Below are 19260 nucleotides of genomic sequence, written 5' to 3'. Positions count from 1 at the left end.
AAAAATATTTGGAATGCTACAGATATTTTTTTTTATATTACATGCAAATGTAAATGAAAATTAGCAATACTATTTACAAAACTCCTTCATATCCTAATTTCTGATTCCTTGCAAGACTAAAACTGCATTTCAGAAAAACATTGCTGTTTTGGTCCTTTTGCTGGAGCCATTTTCCAGTGGCTGACTTGGTCAGGTATTCTCCTTCTCTACTGCTGACACAGTCTGATGCTTTACTGTACTTCTGTCTGGATGAGAAGTAGACTCTGTGTTGTATCTGTCTTGTCCACAAAGTGATAAAACAGCAAAACAGAAAATAATAGTGCTTATTCTGCTTTCTATTTCTAAAACATAGCCTGTGTTTTTCTGGGAAAAATATGGGGTTTTTTCTCCCCACGTGTTACCTTCTTGACATAAAAATCAAAGCAGACCACAGACTTTCTTATTTTGTATGTAGCTGTTGAGGACCAAAAATTTGACTGATCCTTTTTTAGGTAAAATGCAATGTACTTGTGTCTTGTTTCCACAAGGAGTCTTGTTCTGTGTTGTTGAAAGTTATTTTGTTGCCTATCCAGACTTGGGAATCTCTGTGATAGTACTCATACAATAATTATCCTGCCAGTTGAAAATTTATTTTAAAAATTCCACTTATTTTCAGTTCTTCCAATATGATTTGTGTCTAATTCCAAATCTTTAGGTAGCTGTTATCACAATTAATTCTATACAGTTTTTTTAACTCATGAAATCTAAGGGCCATGTAAAGTCACAGAGGTGAAAAAACAGCCAAGAAATTATGTGCTATTTTCTGCTGAGTTGTATTCCCTGTTTTTTTAGCTAGTTCAGAATTTAACATGAACTCTCTCTTCATTGTTAAATACTATTTAAGAAGGAGTATAATTTGTGCAAAAAGTGGTAGTTGAACTATAGTGAATAATATCAAATCCATTGAATAATATTGAATCCATGCTTAAATACCCAGATAGCGGGTTGGAAAAATAGGAACCAGAGAGACTGTAACCAGCAAAAGTGAAATTAAATGAATTCCTAATTCATCTTTAGCTGCATTGAGTAAAAAGTTGTGATTCATCTGTGAATTATATTTTCTAGCATTTACTTTCATTGAGGATGGAACAGCACAGACATTTTTTCAGTTTTCTTTAATCTCACTAGTACAGAAATAGATCCACAGACAGACATTTTAGGGTATGTTTAGTTTAGAGAAATTTTCACCATAACCATTGGTACAGCGCTGCATGCTTCCCTTCCTAGACTAAATCTTTGTCATCACAGAATCACAGAATGATTTGGGTTGGAAGGGACTGTAAAGGTCAACTTGTTCCAGCCCTGCTGCCATCCAACCTGCCCTTGACACTTCCAGGGGTGTACATGTAGTTTCCCTGGGCAGCCTGTTCCAGTGTTATCATCACTGTCAGAGTGAAAAATTTCTAATATCTAATCTAAATCTACCTTCTTTCAGTTTAAAGCTCTTTGTCTGCTCTTGTCAGAAGTCTCTCTCCAGCTCTCTTGTACCCCCTTTAGGTAATGAAAGGTGCTCTAAGGTCTCTCCTCTTCTGCTTGGTATTATTAATTAATATTATTATTTGTACATGTACCTAGATACTATAAATACTTCATTAAGCTTTAGTTTGGGAAGAAAATTAATGTGTAAAAAGCAATTATGTGTTTATATAAATCTCTTCAGTATGGTGGGAGGCACAACAGTTCTTTGTACATTTTCCTTCCAAAGTCAATGAAGTTTTATGTCATATGGCTTTTATTGTGTTAGAGCCTGGCCCTGGAAACCATCTAGCCCTTTGTGTTTATTTTATATTTTGCATCCCAGCTTGTGCAAGGCTGGGATGTTCTTATCAGCCAAAACTCTGCACTTGGGCATTGCAAGATAGCTGATGTGTAAATTAGTGTTGTTTCCAGATGTGCTGACCAGTGGCAGCTCTTAACTGTAATTGATTTGTGTAATGAATCGCAGACAATCAGAATGCAAACTGCAATAATGCTTAAATGCAAGATTATTGCTGTAGATCAACTAATCTGCTCTAGGGGGTAGCAGGAGCCATTTGATGTTACTACAGTGACCTGTAATTAGCAGGTTTCTCTTATTTCCCACCTCAGGAGCTGTCCCTGTGTGCTGACTGTGGGAGTGTGTACACAGCACGCAGGCTGTGCCTGATGTTCTGAGCACTGTGCCATCTGAATTGTCACAAGGATGATCAATAGGCCCCTGCTAATGACTGACTTTGCTATTTATACCTGGAAGGCACTTTAGAAAGGAAAAACCTTAAGGTCAAAGGATCTATAACAGAAGTACCATCATCATTCATGTCCCAGACAGAGGTGGTGAGGTATCTGAGCTAGGGAGAATGTCTGAGTCAGTTCTCACCTGCTGTTCCCTGCAGAGATCAGTTCCACAAAGCTGAAATACTTCAGCCTAACAGATACTATATGCACACATTTCTTCCTAAGATAGTACTTTGCTGTAGTTTCTGCTGCTTTTTGCTTTTAGTGTTCATCACTTGGAAAGAATTTTCGTAAGGAAAAGTGTTCCTAAAGACCTTTCCGAAAGGAATCTGATGTTTGCAGTAATAAATAATGTAAAACTGTGTTTTAAAAAGTAACTGAAGAAGGTAAGGCAAAAAATTAGCAATGAAGTGCAAAATAAAGCAAAACACTGTTTATGCTTTTTGCACTATAACTACAGATGGATTGTTTCCTCTAACAGGTATATGACTTATTTGTCAGTTCTGCTGGTGGTGCATGCTCACTGTAGCTGTGTTCCACTGTAGCATAAATAATTCAAGTTCCTTTAGCAGCAGTGGCAAAAGGTCTTTCCTTTAAATTATTTATGTAGCATTTTATAATGCTTTGTGTTAAGTATACTATTGCTTCCCTCTGCTTGAAGCAGCGAGGGTAAGGAATCAACTTGTTCAGAATAGAAGCTCCCAGGAGCTGCTGTGAGGAACTTTGCTAGCTTCCCTCATCCCAGAATTGCAGAGGAGCAAACAATGTGCTGTGCAGTCAGACTAACCTGCACCCAATGGGTTCCGGGACGTTGCGGCTGAACTTGGTATGGATTCAGAAGGATGGCTTTCAGTGAAGGGCTTGAAGTGTTTCATTAAGTGGCACCACAGTGGTTCTTACCAGCTTTATCCAGGTAAAGTATTTAGTGATTGTATGATTTGTATGCGTTCCTATGATTGTGAGGAATGTGCTTAGTGTCTCACAATAAAAAAAAAAGTATTTGTAGGCTGAAAAATACATACAAATGCATACAAAATAACCTTCATTTATTGTATTCAGGCTTATGGCTTTATATTATCTAAACCAAAACTTCTGAAGCCATCCTATCCTGAATGCTTTCAAGACTTAGTTGATTAAATGCCTGTATTTTCTTACTTAATGCTGTTTTTGTAAAATAAATAAAACCAAGACCCTCCATGGAATGTGTAACCACAAAATGTGCAAAACATTGTATTTTGAGATTTTTTACATAGCATTTTGTGTCAGTTCTGTATTTCCAAAAGATAATAAATTAAACTGAATGAGTTTGAATTCAAAGTAGTTTTTCCTCAGTAGGTATGGTTGCTGTCAAGCAGAACAAAAATGAAGTTAGGTCCCTGGGATTTGAAATGTTTGATCAAGGAGCCTCCTTTTACAGGTAATACAGGATAAGTTGGTGCTTCCAGCAGTGATGACAAAGGAAGGCAGGCATTTGGAAACTTCCCAGCACTGCTGCAGTTCATGTTGTCCATGCGGAGCTGGGATTTTTCACATTAAAATCCTCTGGCATCCTGAGTTTCCAACTGCTCCTTTTATTTTTTAAAATATTTTCAAGGGAGAGGAGGAGGAGTCCACTTTGCACAGCAGCCCTGTGGTGAGAGCATGTGAGGGTGGGAGTCAGGGCTCTGTGTTTCCTCTGATGACCATCACAGAGGGCTCATTAGATGAAATATGTGGCTGGGTTGGAAAGTTTCTCCATTCCTGCTTTCCAAGGTGGGCTGCATGTACCTAGGAATGCATGAGCTGTGAGGGTCAGGAAACCTGATGCTGGAGTCTTTCATTGGAAACATTCCTCTGCCAGGGGAGTGGAGCAGGAATTATGCCTTATACAGTCTTCATTTAAGTGTGATTCGGATAAATTGGGTACTTATGGTAGAATCAGGGATGTGTTTTTCCTTCTATCTGACTTTCTTTTTCTCCAGTTCTCAATGGTGTATCTGCACTAGGCTGTGACTCTTTTAATTGCAACTGATGATCTGGGTGTTGACTAGAATAACCAAGCCTGTTTTGGCAAACAACCTTTTCTGTATTGTTTTCAGCTTGATGAGTACCACAGCAGAAAACTCTACAGATTTTAAAAGCAAACCGACTGCATTTTTTCATTAAGGGAAACCAAAGCTGTGCCAGGGTTAAGTATAAATTAAATAGTTATTTTTGAAAAAAGTCTGAATTACCTAAATTAAGTCTACCAGAACACAGACAGTTTACTGGGAATGAGTAATCCCTTAATGCTATGTTAACATATTGGAGGACCTGTGCTAGTAGCTCTTTGATTGTTGGAAATAGAGTCTCATTTTGGATCGTTTGTTTTCATGGGATCTCCAGAGCTGGGAGTGTATCAGAGGAGGGAGAACCCGGTGCAGTTTAGAGGAGTGTAACTCTGAGGAGCTGGAGAGAGCAGGCAGCTGGTAGCAATTAAAGGTAGTTAGCAGTTCCCCATGGTGTAAACACTGGAGGCTGTAATTGCAGTTGGGTTTCCCGGCTGCCATGGGGAAATTGAACGCCTGCCATGGGAGGGAGGTGATGCTGACTGCCTGATGATGGCTGTGCCTGCCACTTCCCAATCCCTCCCGACTCCTGAGGCACTGTGACTCCAGCATCCAGAGCTGAGCTCTTGGTATGGCTGCTCCCTAATTCCTCTCTGTCAGCCAAGGAGGTTTCAGGGGCTTGGCATGTGGGATGAGTTTGCCTTTCTGACTTTGCCTGAAAGGAACAAGGAAATTTTCATCACTGGGGATTGAACCCTCCAGGAGTGAGGCAGTGTCTGAAACTGTTCCAGATCTATCAAGAAGTGGGTGTCTGTTTATATCCTGGACTGTAAAATAGAGCACATGCACCTGTGGAGCTAAAGCAAAATACTACAGATAATAAAGTTAGATATCATCCTCTTCAGAACCACATTAACTTCTTTCACAATAGTTTCACTCTGGTGACAGATAGTCTCTAATGAAGTTAACAGTTGACTTGGTTATGCTCTTTCACATGTCTTAAAGGAAAAAGTGAATAAATATTTGTATAAGAAAATTTGTCATTATTTGCTGACTGTTTGTAATTAGCCTTGATTAATATGATTGGGCAATCATAATTATTTATATACCTGATTTGTTACTAGTGTCCTTAAAGATTATCATTATTGAAAATACAAAGTTACATTTTGTTTTTCCCTCATCTAATTTTGTATCTTTGTCTTGTTTTATTTTTGTCTTAAAAAATAGTTTTGCTTACAGAAACTCAGAGTAAACTGTTACATCTCAGTGAATATTTCTGAGCTAAGAATATGTTTAAAAATGAAGTTTTTTACTCTTAAAATTTTTTTTTCATATTTTTACAACTATCTTTATCACTTTTCCCAATGGTTGTAACTGTTTTTGAATGGTGCATTTTTTCAGAGCTCTTACATCCAGGGAGGAACAGTAATGTTTTTTAACATGAAGTTTGGAAATGCAGAGTGCCTTCAAATACTTCTAACATAAAAGGAGACCTTGGGAGAGCGTATAAAGTACCCGGGGTCTTTTTGGTGAAATTACTCATTGCTTTAGTTAGTCTAAGTGATTACCTGAGGAAAATAATAAAAATATCCCCATGAAGCACAGTCCATTTCTGACTGGTTGTGAATTCAGTTTTTTCCAAGAGATTGCATTTCTAGTGAGCTGCATACTTGCTTTTCCATTGGCATAAAACTGCTGAATATACCATCTATTTAATTTGAGGGTATTATTTTCTTACATCTGTTACTACAAGTTTTTCAAATAATTGAATGTCTGTGATTTTTTCATCCCTTCATCAAAGAATCTCATTCAGTTTGACATCTCTCTGTGTGCAACCTGTCCTGCTTTGAAGCAGGGAGATCAGACCAGGTAGCTCAGGCTTTAGTTGTGTCTCCGCAATGAATTAAACCTCACATCTCCTCTATAAAGTGTGCAGCTGTGAGTTCAGCATTACCAGTTTTACATTTGTGTACACTGGGGGGTGGAGGGACGATCCTGTAAAAGGGTATGCAAGAAGTAAATGATGAATCTGTGAATAGAGCCCTGCTGTAAGCAGTTCCCTCTCTTAGAGCAGCCATTTCTTTCCCCTTTCTACTTCTGTGAACAAATGGTCACTTTGACATTTTTTTGTGTGCCTATTTTGATTACTGACATGACAAAGATGATCTGGGGTTAATACTTGGGGTTTTTAGTCTGCTACACTAGGGGTTTTTTTGTGTTTCTCTGAATTCTCCATGGGGTCTTGTTAATTTGTTTCTCAGAATGAAAAATCACTTCTGTGTTTTCAAAATCTAAAGGATCTGTTAAAATCTCATCTTGGGGTCTCTAGATTATTCCAGTATGTTGGCTGAAGTCTGGAAGGGATCCCTGTTTTTATCAGAAACCGTAATAAATGGAGGATCTATTGTTAGGTGTCTCTTACTTCCTGTGGATGAGGAAGGCATCCCTTACTATCTAATTTTCCTAATGTTCTTTTCCACAATTGACTTCTCTCCTAAATTTTCAGTATGAATGGGAATCTTGTATTTCCATGCAAAATTTCAGATTGCTTGTCTGCCAATTGAAGTGTTTATGAAATTTTGCTGCCCCCTTTCACCTCATAGGTTTTTGCCCACATTCTGATGAATAGTGGGTGCTTGAAGGTCAACTTTCCTTGGATAACCTTCTGAAGGAGTGCAGTCTATAGTGCAAGAAATATAAAGAGGAAAACGTATTTTTTTTGTGGAACAAGAAAAAATATTTTGTTTTAGAGCTGTCCCTTCTGCTTCTGTCAAGGGACTGCTGTTAAGACACTCATTCAGTTTTCTTTGCAGTAGAACAGAAGAAATTTGAGAGGTGTTTGGGGTGGGATTTTTCCCTATGCAGTTGCTCTTAATAAAAATGGAGAGGGATAATTAGAAGTCTGAACCACTGCGAGTTTGAGCAGGAGGCGTGATAAACCAAATAAACAATCCTGAAGAGTACAAGTATAATCTATATAATATATATATAGTAGTACTTAATAATAGTACATATATAATAGTACTTTATTGACAGCTGTGATTTCTTTTACTACAGAGCTGAACAGCACTGAGTTGAAGGACTGCATCAGTGAGAACAGCCTCAGCAGCAATGCCAGCCTCCCCAGCGTGCAGAGCTGCCGGCGCCTGCGCGAGCGGAGGGTTGCCAGCTGGGCCGTGTCCTTTGAGAGGCTTCTGCAGGACTCTGTTGGTGTTAAATATTTTTCGGTGAGTTTTGAGGGACAGTGAGAGGCTTTCCAAAATACCTGATACTGCTGCTGTAATTTTCCTGTATATTTTTTTTATTGACACTCTCCTTGCACAGGGCAAGAGACGGGAGTTCATTCGTGCTCTGTTGTTACCTGAGCATCTTTCTGAGTTTACACAGGTTCACAGTTGAGTAATAGTAATATTCAGATTGCCATGCATCTCTGCATAGCTTCTATTTTCACCTGAAACTTCTGCTATATTTGGCGTTGTCTGGGAACTTCTAGAATTCTTCCCCATTTGTAAAATGCTTTTTTTTCCCTATCTGTAGCCTTTGTACAAGAAGAAGGAAGTACTTTTGGGTTGTTTTTTACATCTATCTCCTGAAACACTGGAAGCCACATAGAAGGTGTTTTCAATGATAGAGTGGTTTATTTTCCTGTGAAAAGTTTTTAGAAATACTTTTTGGAAGTAGTTACGGTAGTTAAAACCGCAACTTGAAGGAATAATGCTGAGTATTTCCAAAGCATAAATACTTTACAATACATAAAAAATGTTCTGCACAGCACATTTATGAGGTAGTAAATACCATCATCTCTATTTTGCAAGGAAGCTGAGGGTACACACTTTTGCTTTGTTGCACTGTAGTGTGTTGCTGATTCTGAGTGTGTTACACAGGGACAGTTTGTGCTGCCCAAGTAATTTTCGCATTAGGAATATAAAGAAACATCTGGTACAGGAAAGGTAGATTATTGAAATCTGCAGTAACTCAGAAAGACTCTTTTGCTTGATATAAAAGTATTAAGAGATCACAATGGTCAATAAGCCAATTTCCATGTTAACTGGTGGGGGAACCCAAAACCCACATTAACAGTGAACATCTATTTGTGGAAACAGAGAAGAGGAAAGCAAAATAATACATCCTGGACATTGTGTTCCTTATTTTAGCAGAGTAGTCTGAGAGTTAATAGCATTTCTGCTTTCATACTGAGATTTCTTGTCAGACTGGAAAAAAAATTACAGTTCTGATCTAATGTTGGAGTCTATCTAAAAAATGATGCAGTTCATGGGGCTCCTACTGAAAGTTCAGTTGACTTGGTTCTAATTACTTGTAAACCTCTGGTAAACTTGTGTACACTTAGGAAATTGCTGCATTAAATTCTTTGGCTGCTATGATACTTCAAAACTTACATTATAAATGTAAAAAGTAGCTCATATAATTTTAATAAATGTTCAGATTAAAAGGTTAAAGGTACACATCATTTCACCAAAAGCCAACCTCGGATATTCTGGAAGTTTTACTTTTTGCTCACATTTTTTTCTAATTAGAACTTTTTAAAATGAATATTGCAACATTTCAAGTCTTAAAGAAATCCAACTTTAAAAAACAATTAAAGAATGTTAAAGTTTATTGTGTGCACCACCATTTTCTTGAGGCCCAGGAGATGTCCAGAGCCATTGCTTAGATCTGTTAACCTGATTGCCATAATCCTGTGCAGTTACAGATTGCTGCCAATATCCATGAACACTGAGGCACCAGCATTTAATTTAGGGTTCCGCAGCAAGTGTCTTGGTGCATGTGTGATCCAGCATCTGCCTTTCCTGAGGACAGCTTTGTCACAGAGCAGGAATTGCTCTCTCAGATGGATAGATTTTGCATGTTTTGCAAATAGTCACACTTTGCATAATAGCTGCTGCTTGGAGCTGTTTGCAAGTGCCCCCACAAGGGGTTCAGAGCAGCCTCTGCAGCTTCCCAGCCATGGGTGGCACCTGCCTTGCTGCCTGGTGTTCCAGCTGGGGCACCCCTCAGCCCTCCTGGAGAAGCTGAGATGTTGGACAGCTGTGCCCAAGCCCTGTGGCCACGAGGAAGCAAGGGGAGATGGACTCTGGGGTCACAGGGAGTGTGCCAAGGGGGAAGTAGGCACTTGTGTTCTGGTTCTTGCTCACTCATTTGGTTCTCTTTAGATATGTAATTGCATGTAAAGTGCAGAAATGTTCCCCTGGCTGCTCTCAGGATTGTCTTTTATGCATTTGGTGTCTCAGCTTATGTATCCGAAGAACTTTAAATTCAGAGCTTGCTTGGGCATTTAGATTCCCTGTATTGTAGTTTATCTCAATTGCTTTCTTACAGCTGGACTCCCTAAACTGTTATGTAAATCTGAAAAGCACAAATAAACTTAAGTTTATTTCTGTGTAGATTCTTCTTACACAGCTTTCTGAGGCTACTTTGTATGATAAGGAAGCTTCACTGACACCCATGTGATGACTGAGTGAAGGTTGTGGTGGATCAAGTTGTTTTTTTAAATCTTTTTTTTCCCCTGATGGTTAAAATTCTTTAAAGATGCTGAGAGAATATTGAATTATACAGATTTTAATATGGGACAGTTTGTAATTGTAGGGTTTTCCAGCTGAATCAGTACCAGTGTTCATTTGGACTTTAGGATTCTGTAATATAAAGGTCCTGAGTATTCTGTGTTGTACTGGGAGATATTTTATTTTCCTCTCAGTGAGTATTTTCCAAAGAGAAACAATGTGGCCACGTCAAACACAGTGAACAGTGATAGATTTTTTTTTTTTATAGTTGCCATGTGATAAAAAAATACACTGTAATGAATCCAGGATTGGTTATGGGCACTTCTTGGTAAACATCTACTCTGTTATATCGGTAGAACTGCAATTAAAGACATTTGCAGTGTCACTTTTAAATCTAGTATATGAACTATTTAAATTTTTATTTAAAGTGTATTCACCAGTTTAAGCACTACTTAGCATGACATTTCAAATTTTGTACTTGCAAATGATTTGATTGTAACTTGATGTATTCTTCTAAATGTATACATTAAAAAAGACAGGAGAAAGAGGGGAGCACCAGGTATGTATTGGACATATATTGATTTTTACTTTAGGAAAAAACTGGATTGTGAGACTGATTGAAAACTTACATTTATGCAAACTTTCCAAGCATTATATATATGTTTTTTAAGCTGACAAGTAACTTTTCTTTGAGATATTTATTTATTTGCTTATTTTTTCCCCTAGGAATTTCTACGGAAAGAATTTAGCGAAGAAAATATTTTATTTTGGCAGGCCTGTGAATATTTTAACCATGTACCTGCACATGATAAAAAAGAGGTAAGTTAGTGTTGTATTTCAATACCTTGTGTTGCTTCTTCAAAAATTATTACTCCTTCAAGATTATTGAAATGAATGGAGCTGTGCTTGGTCTGTGTACTGTGACATCACTAAAATAGGGTGGGATGACCTAAGCTTAAGATGTTGGATATGTTCAAACTGCAGCAAAGTGCAGAGGTAGCTCTGTGAGAATGAGTTAAAGTATCCTGGATGTTGCAAATGGCCAGCAGTGGTAGCCCAGTGCATGGAAGTGCAGAGCAAGTAAATTGTCCATGTCAGGGAGAGGCCTCTTGTACTCTTTGAGCTAAACTGCCTCCACCAGCCAAGACTGTGTTTCTAAATAACTTAATTATCTGCTGCTCCGAGGGCAGGGCTCTCATGTTTGTTCACAAATTATGAGAATCTCCATCTCATCCTTTTGAGGGAATCCTACATTGGTCAGGCAGTTTGGGTGAATTTTGAACTTTATGCAGGTTGGCAACACTTATGTCTACACCACAGCCAAACCTGGTCAGGTTTATGTGGTGGAAACAGTTTCACCTTCCAAGTCTTTCTTAGTTCTTTTGTCTACTAATAAGGATTTTTTCTTCTACTTTCTTCTGTCTTCAAAGTATTTTCTGAACACCACCCTTAAGGGCTGTGGGCTCAGCTTGGTGGGTTTTTCATTATTTTCATGATGTGTGTGTTTCATATAAACAAGTTAAAAATAAGTGGTTTTGACTGTAAATATTCATATATATACTTACCTTTTTCTTACTTCTAGAAATGTAATCTTAGAGGATGTATTTAAATAGTAACTGTTATGTAAAAGATCTAAAAATCTAAAAAAATCTACTCTTCTTTTACAAAAATACTTGCTGTGCTTCACTGCTTGATTATTTTTATTTTTATTTGGAGGACAACTGTTCAAGAAATATTTGATGAATATTTGTAATCATAAAGAAAAAAACCCTATTTATGTGCTTAAAACTCACAAAAACTGATATATGAAAAATACATATATAAAAGATTCAGGAGTGGCTATCTATTTTTGGGTGGAATGTATCAGTGTAAGAAATGCCTAGCTAAAATTATGGTTTTAAAACCAACATACATTTAGCATTTCTTTTCTGTAGCTTTCTTACAGGGCTCGGGAGATCTTCAGTAAGTTCTTGTGTAGCAAAGCTACAACCCCAGTTAATATTGACAGCCAGGCACAGCTGGCAGATGATATTCTCAATTCTCCCCATCCAGATATGTTCAAGGAACAGCAACTTCAGGTAACCATAGTAACCATGAATGCTCTATGTTTATGTCTGTTATCTTTTCCTTTATGATCTATAAAAATAGTTTTACATGCTGTATATTTTAGACTCTGTTAGAAGAATAGAAAAAAGGCTGCTTGGCTGTTTTTCTGTTATGTGGAGAGAATATTTTCACTTAACTAAAAAATAATCTGAAAAGTACTGTTATTGAAATAACAGAGGGTTAAGTGCAAGTAAATAATTCCATGTGTTGCAGCACCATTGCATAGAGTGTTTGCATATAGCTGCTTTTCTTTTCTTTAGTGGAGAGCTGAGTACAAAAATAGTGTCTAGTTTTGGTTTTTAAAATGTTTCTAAATGTTAAAATGTATTAAGGGAGTTCTTCTCTTAGGCTTTAATACTACTGTCAGGCAAAGAGATTTTAGAACTGTTGGAGTCTGAAGACCTCTGAAGTGGATGTATTTTAAATTATTGATAATCAGAGCACAACAGGATACACTTCACATTTCCTGTAGAATTTAAGTTTCTAGCCTTTTTTCCCTAAGTCATCTCTTTGGTAACTCTTCCACCCTACCAGTTTATTAGTAGAAGTAGTTTTGATATCATAATTTTGGAATCAAGGCCATGGCATTAGTGATCCAGGTCACAGTCTTGGGACACAATCTCAGACCATGTGCTTTTGGGCAATCTGAGCAGCAGGGCATAGTGTCACCCTCCTGCAGAGTGCAGATAGAAGGTAGGTCTGGCTGCTGCTCTGGTAGCTCCCAGCTTTACAGATACTCCTTCTGCACCTCCCAAGCCTGAGCCTTCTGTGGGAATTACCAGTCACCACATTCCCAGACATTTTTTCATGCATTTGTCATCCTGGTGTTGTGGAGACTGTGCCTGAATTCCTCCTTATCCTCTCCCATTTTTTTTTGGTGGAGTACAGAGTGTCCTGATGAGTCAGGTGACAGGGTTGATGCAGGTTTTGTCCCTTTGAAAATGCTGTATCCTTTGTAGGAGGGCTCATAATGGGGGAGAAAATGCTCATGGGAAGTGCTGCTGTGCGTCCAGTCCCAGCCACAAGGCCTCTCTGTACCTGACCTCTTATCTCAAATTGTCAGTGCCTCAGTGAGACCCCTCAGTCAGACCCAGTCCTTTCTCTGGAAGATGAAGTGAGGCAGGATGAGAGCTCCTTCTGCTGCAGGACATGGCCTTGGAGCGTGGCTGAGGTGCTGGGGTGTGCTGCCTGGCTGGGGACAGGGCTGGGCAATCAGCTGCTTGGTGGCCCTTCATTCCTTGGTTCCAGGGAGTGCTTCTGCAGGCCAGCTTGTGGTCTTGGTGGATGGCACCGTGTGATAACACACAGCTGTGGGTTGTGTAGTTACTGCAACACACCCACAAAGTTGAGCTCATGGTGGTGACACAACCTTAATAAAGTGAAAGCTCTGCATTTGTGGTCTTTCACAAGATTTTTTAGATTTGAGCACTGACCACAGAATGGGTGCTGCTCTGTGGTGGTTGTTGAATGAGTGTGGTGCTGGGGAATGGGGAGTGTAGCTGTAAGGCTGCAGAGGAGTGGCAGAAGTGTGTGGGAAAGTGCCTTGGAAACACTTTCAGTCCATTCTCTTTCAAGCACTCTCTGTTGGGAATATCCCTGGAAGTTGCTTTCTGTCCATGTCCTGACAAATTTGTCCATGATCTTGTTGTTAGAGGTTGTAATGGCAGTGTGGATGCAGCCAAAGTACCTAGTTAAGATGTTGCTCCTTTTTGTAAATTGAATAAGAACAAGCATTTTCAGTGTTTCTGGATGGAGGACAGTGCAGGTCACTTGAACATATTAAAATAAGAATAACATAGCATGTACTTCATGAAGATTTGATAATGGATGTAAGTTTTTCTGCTCTTGTTTATCTGAAAATTTCAAATTATGTTTTTAAAATATATGTTTCTCATTTGTAAGTACAAGAACTAGCATCTTCTAGCCTTTTCGCAATAAGCAGAAATCATTAAGATATGTAAATATGATAATAATTCTAAATATAGGAAATCATAGATGTAGTGTGGGCTAGAAACATGGGGCAGATGATAATCAGCTCAAGGTAAGTTAGTTACCCTCTCATGGCTCTGTCCTGCAAAGTTAGAAGGTTGTAATTTTTTTGCTGTATTAAGTATGTTTAATTTGCAGACTGTCAAAGCTGGCATATACAGAAGTATTTTTCCATAGCTTACCATGTGGAAAACAGTGCATTAAAAGGCAGCAGCTAAGCAGGAAGGGGAATATACAGAGGGGAAAGTAAAAAACATGGAAGTTGGCATTCAGTTTGAGTTGGGTTTCTGTGACTCTGCAGGATCAAGTTCTCTCTGCTCTGTCTTGCTGTTTACAGGATAGGTTTTGGGCTAAAGCCTGTTGGGAAGGGTGTGTCTGCACAGTCTGAAGCATGGTTTCCATCTGCAAATGGGCCACTCAGTCTCAGTGATGGACTTTCCTTTACGCTCTTGGGAGTGCCATAACCTGCTCATGGTTCCTACCTTCCTTGGCTTGTGGGGAATTTGTCATGTCCAAAGAAGTAGCCATTCTTACTGTTTTTTCAGATGAACTGAATCATGGGAGAAGATATAGAGCTAAAAGTATGGATTCACTTAAAACAGCAAATTTGCAAAAATGGAACAAAACCTTTAAACCTTATTTAGCATTTAAAAAAAAGCTTGTTTTCACTTTCATAAAATTAGCTTTGTTTAAATTTGCAAAAATGGAACAAAAACTTTAAACATTATTTAGTATTTAAGAAAAAGCTCTTTTTCACTTTCTTAAATTTACCTTTGGTTAAATCAGCCTCAAATATTTGCTCCAGGCCTGGTATAGAGCTGCTTTCTTCCTCTGTGGTTAAAGATAAATGTTGATCATTTAATGTAAACTGTTCTCTTTTGAGATCTACAGCACCTTGATTATTGAATTGCCCAGAGATACTGATGGGTTTTTTCCTTATCAATGGATACAGGACTGTAGTTTACTGTTAACACTTGTCAGTTCTGGGTTAATGATGTGATGATCTTAGAGGTCTTTTCCAGCTTAAATGATTCTATGACTCTGTGAACATTTTATGTGATGCAAAGGACTCTCAACTTCTCCTCACATCAGCAATTAACATTGTGTGTCTTGTATCATTGTGGATTATTGCATATTGTGATTATATCATATTTCTGTGTTTTAGAACATAAACTTTTCTTGTTCACAGCTACCTTAAAACATACCTGCATAACTTAATGCTGTCACATACAGTGCCAGTGTAATAACCTTCAAAATGTTTTAAATGGCCAGATTGCTACATGCTCCACACAGAATGGCATCAATACAGTAAAAAAGGAAAGTGTTGTCAAGACTCTACATCATCTCAGCTTGCAGTTTGCACAAATCATAACTTTTTTTCTGAACCTGTAATAAGGGAATAGATCAAGTTATATTTCACTTTAAAATGGGTGCAGTGGATTTAGCCAGGTCTAAACAGTGTCATACCTATGCTGCTTACAGCCTGATATCCTAAATGTTATGGGAGCTTCCTATTGCAAAGCAGCTTCATTTTCTTGATGTGCTACTGGAATGTATGTACCCATTATCCATTGTGGTTTAATTTCAGATATTTAACCTGATGAAGTTTGATAGCTATACTCGCTTCCTCAAGTCCCCCCTCTACCAAGAGTGCATCTTAGCTGAAGTGGAAGGACGTCCTCTTCCTGATCCTCAGCGTGTTCCCAGCAGCCCCACCTCCAAACACAGCGTCAGTTCAGACAAGTCCAACATGTCCACACCAAAAAAGGTGACTTTTGCATTGTTGTTATCACAAAACTGTGGTTTTAAATAATGTTTTTCACGTTCTTTGGAAAATCAAAGATAACCTGTAAAATAAAATGTATGGTTAGAGGTGTTGGCAAATACAACTGCAAAATTTTATGTACTCAGGAATATACTTTGAATCAGTTTTCTAGATATTGAATTGCTGAATATAATTTAAAATCTTCATTATTATTTAACTGTATGTGTACAAATAAAAAGTAAGTTTTATTTTGTTAATACACCAGTTCAGAAGCTTATTTTGGTTGAATAGGGGAATTAAGATGTGATAATTTAACCTTTGCTGAGAGGAGACATTTTATCAGAAGTTTTGGAGAAGTCTTAACCTAAACTAGCTCATTTTGGCAAAGGGTAGTTTTTAATTTCTTAGCTCCTACTAAACTAAGATAATTCTGTGTTAAATAAGTACAGTTGCTTAAAAATTAGACCAGTAGTCTTACTGACTGATCCCTTGACATTATTTAGGGTTTATTTTTTCTTCTTGTAGATAATACCACCATGGCATTACATAACTGTATGGGTAAATTATAACTTCTCATTTTTCATGTCAATCACTACAGATTACCCCATCTGCCATTATGTATTCTTATGACTAGGAACCTTTAGAAAGTAGCATTTCAAGGAATATTCTAATAATCTAACAAGAATACTAGCTTGTTAAAAGCAAGTTTAGTTTAATATCAAACATTCCTGACATTTGTATTCTTCAACTCTAATAAATACTTGATTATACTTGTAAATGTTAAACAGTACTTTGTCATTGTCTTTGAAAGCTGTTCATGTTCAAGCCTAGCCTAGGAAAAATACCAAAGTGAAATTCAGTGTTTTAAAAGCAAGGCAAATGGCCTTTCCACATTAACTTAGGCATTACTGGTGAGCTGGGGACAGTTCTTTCATATTTGCTGGAGCTCTCCATGGCTCATTTCCAGCTACTGTTTTGTGCTCCCTACCAAGCAGCACATTTCCATCTCTGTATTTCTTTCTGTTGCCACTGGTGAGGTGTTTTTTTGGGTTTTTTTTTTTTTTTTTTGATTGCTGCTGAGAGGAATGCTGGCACAGACACTTGTGCGTGGGGTGAAGAAGGCAGCTAACCTGGCCATCACACTCTTGTTTTGGGAAGAAGTGTGGGGAGGTTTATTTTAGACAATATACTCACACCTGTGATCAAACCAGTGATTTAATTGTGTTTTGGTGATAGCTAAGTGGTAAGTCAAAGTCTGGAAGATCTTTAAATGAAGAGTCAGGAGAGGAGGACACTGAGAAGAAAAAGAGGGGAACATTCTTCTCATGGTCAAGAAGCAAGAGTTTGGGAAAATCACAGAAGAGAAGAGAAAATGGTGATTATCCAAACGGTGAGTATCAAAATCTGCTTTGTTTCAAAGTTGTTTCAGCAATAGATATGACTAATCTCACCATGATTAGTTGCTATCTAAGTGCATTCTTGGGAGTGACAGAGGAAAGGAGCTGTCAAGTCAGAAGGCCAGAGTGTGGCTAGTATTGCTGCAGTTTTGTGGAAGATGTACAAGTAAATAGATAAAAATATGACAATATTTAAATTTGTTTTTACTGACTTCCACAAGACTTTTTTTTTTTAACATTTTGGAATATTCTGCCTTTCTGTGTCCTGGTAATTGCCTTTTCAAGCAGAGAGCTGCTATTTTTATAGAAAGATAATTTCAAATCTTTACAGAAAAGTCCAGGATCAGTACAGCAAATAGTGCTGTAGTTACAGCTATTTAAAAATTCCTCCATCTGCATTATCCTACTTTTCTTTCTTTTATCAGTAACACACAGGTATGTTCACTTTTGAACAGTCACCATCTGTTTTCACCTTCCCTGACTAAAATGAGAAAGGAGACTCAGAGGTGTGAAAGCCCTTGTAACCTGCTGTTTTGTTACTTAATTGTGTTTGAGAGTTTAAGGAAGAGTTCCCTTATGAAAGCACCTGTTCATGGCCTCTAGAGGAGATGAAAGTTTTGCAGTAAATTATGCTGTTGAATTAAAAATGATGAAAAAATTCCAGCAAAGCCCCAAGTTTGGTCCATATTTGATAATGCAGTTTTTGCTTCTGATAAATTCCCAGACCCACAAGATACCTTTGGTCATATGGATAATTTGGGTGTTCTTAGTATATTCATATGTGAAAAGACATCAGTGGCATTTGCTGTGATCATGGACATTTCCTTCTGAAAGTGACTAGTAATTGCCTTAGATTTTAGTGTTCTAATACCATACTTGCACTTTTAAAAGTATTTATCTGCCTTGAGAGTATCTGAAGAGGTAGAATAATTTTTTTAAGATGAAATATTGAAATCATGTTACATCTAGTTAACAAAACTAATATTATTTTAAAAATATTTTTCCCCTTTTTTTGATGTAAAACAAATGGCTTTATTCAGGGGTTACATAACCAAGAAGCACTTGACCAAAAGTTACTTTGGTTTCCATGCTTCTGTGCACAGTATGAAGATTTGATGGTTTCTTTCCTTTTAATGAAAAAAGAAACATTTGTGACCCAACAAGATGATATTTGAAATAGTTGTCTGTATTAGCATAAACAATGAAATCAGCCTCTTTACTGATTGCTGGTTTTTTGCACAAACAGATTCTTTTCAGTCCAATGGATTGTCCTACAGACGGGAATCTCAAGGCTCCATGTCATCCACTGCAAGTCTCGACCTGGTAATGGCCGCCTCTTGCTCATGGGCTACTGGGGGAGCAGATGAAACAGTGAAATACTGATTTTCTAAGTGGTGTGATGTAGCTTGTTTGATGTAATGCCTTGGGAAAGGGGTTTCAAGTGATGCAGCTGCAGCACGAGATGTAATATTAGGCAATTTCAGAGTGTTAGAAATGCAAGAGAGGTTGTGTTCATATATTATTTCTTATGCTGTCCTTGGATAGGCTTTGCATCTTGTCTGTCTTAACATCAGGCACCAGTGAACTACAGAATAAAGTTTCCCTTTTAAAGTCTGTAGCTCTTTAAAACTAGTTTGTTCTACCTGCAAGGATGAGAATCTGTTTTAAACAGCCACAAGTTAAAGCTTTTCCTCTTCTTGGCCTCTGCAGTAAGGGGGATGCAAGTTGCATTAGGTTGATTTTTGTTGTGCCAGTGTCCGTCTTGCTTCTTCTCTGTTTTCTTTAAAGCTGTGTGTTTTTGTCATTATGACTTAATTTGGTCCTAAAATCCTGAGAGGTTTGTTGTGGACACTTTGTCATGCTAAGAAATTAACAAGTGAAGACACTGTGATTTCTAACCATCAAGTTTTACCTTCACAGTGTAAAACTAATGAGGTGCAAATTTAAAACAGCATTAATAAAACATAGATGTAATACTTTATTTATCTATGTTGATATGGAGGAAGACTCTAAAAAAGGAAATTTTAGTTTTTTTGTGCTGTTGGTGTCTCTCTGATAGAATAGATTCTGTGTAATTAACCATCAACTAATAACTGTGTAAATTTATCTATGCTAAAAATATTGATCAGGGAAACAAGCATGGTGAAGTCATGTTTATTTCTGTTGCAAAAAAGTCTTATCATAAAAAATAGAAAATGCAAAGG

The 19260-nt window shown here is 37.7% G+C and overlaps 1 protein-coding gene across 2 annotated transcripts in view; it reads left to right on the top strand.

The window, feature by feature from the left end:
* RGS12 (regulator of G protein signaling 12) overlaps positions 1-19260 on the top strand; it is an 85330-nt gene that overhangs the window by 43045 nt on the left and 23025 nt on the right. For both annotated transcript variants that reach the window (XM_058803562.1, XM_058803563.1), the window contains 6 exons: positions 7338-7507; positions 10526-10618; positions 11734-11877; positions 15483-15662; positions 16896-17049; positions 18303-18379. In XM_058803562.1, coding sequence (XP_058659545.1) covers positions 7338-7507; positions 10526-10618; positions 11734-11877; positions 15483-15662; positions 16896-17049; positions 18303-18379 — 818 coding nt within the window. The remainder of the gene's footprint in view (positions 1-7337; positions 7508-10525; positions 10619-11733; positions 11878-15482; positions 15663-16895; positions 17050-18302; positions 18380-19260) is intronic.

Source organism: Ammospiza caudacuta, chromosome 4, assembly GCF_027887145.1.
Source record: "Ammospiza caudacuta isolate bAmmCau1 chromosome 4, bAmmCau1.pri, whole genome shotgun sequence".
NCBI lineage: Eukaryota > Metazoa > Chordata > Aves > Passeriformes > Passerellidae > Ammospiza > Ammospiza caudacuta.
Note: the sequence above shows the minus strand (reverse complement) of the source record. Positions and strands in the feature narration are given on the sequence as shown.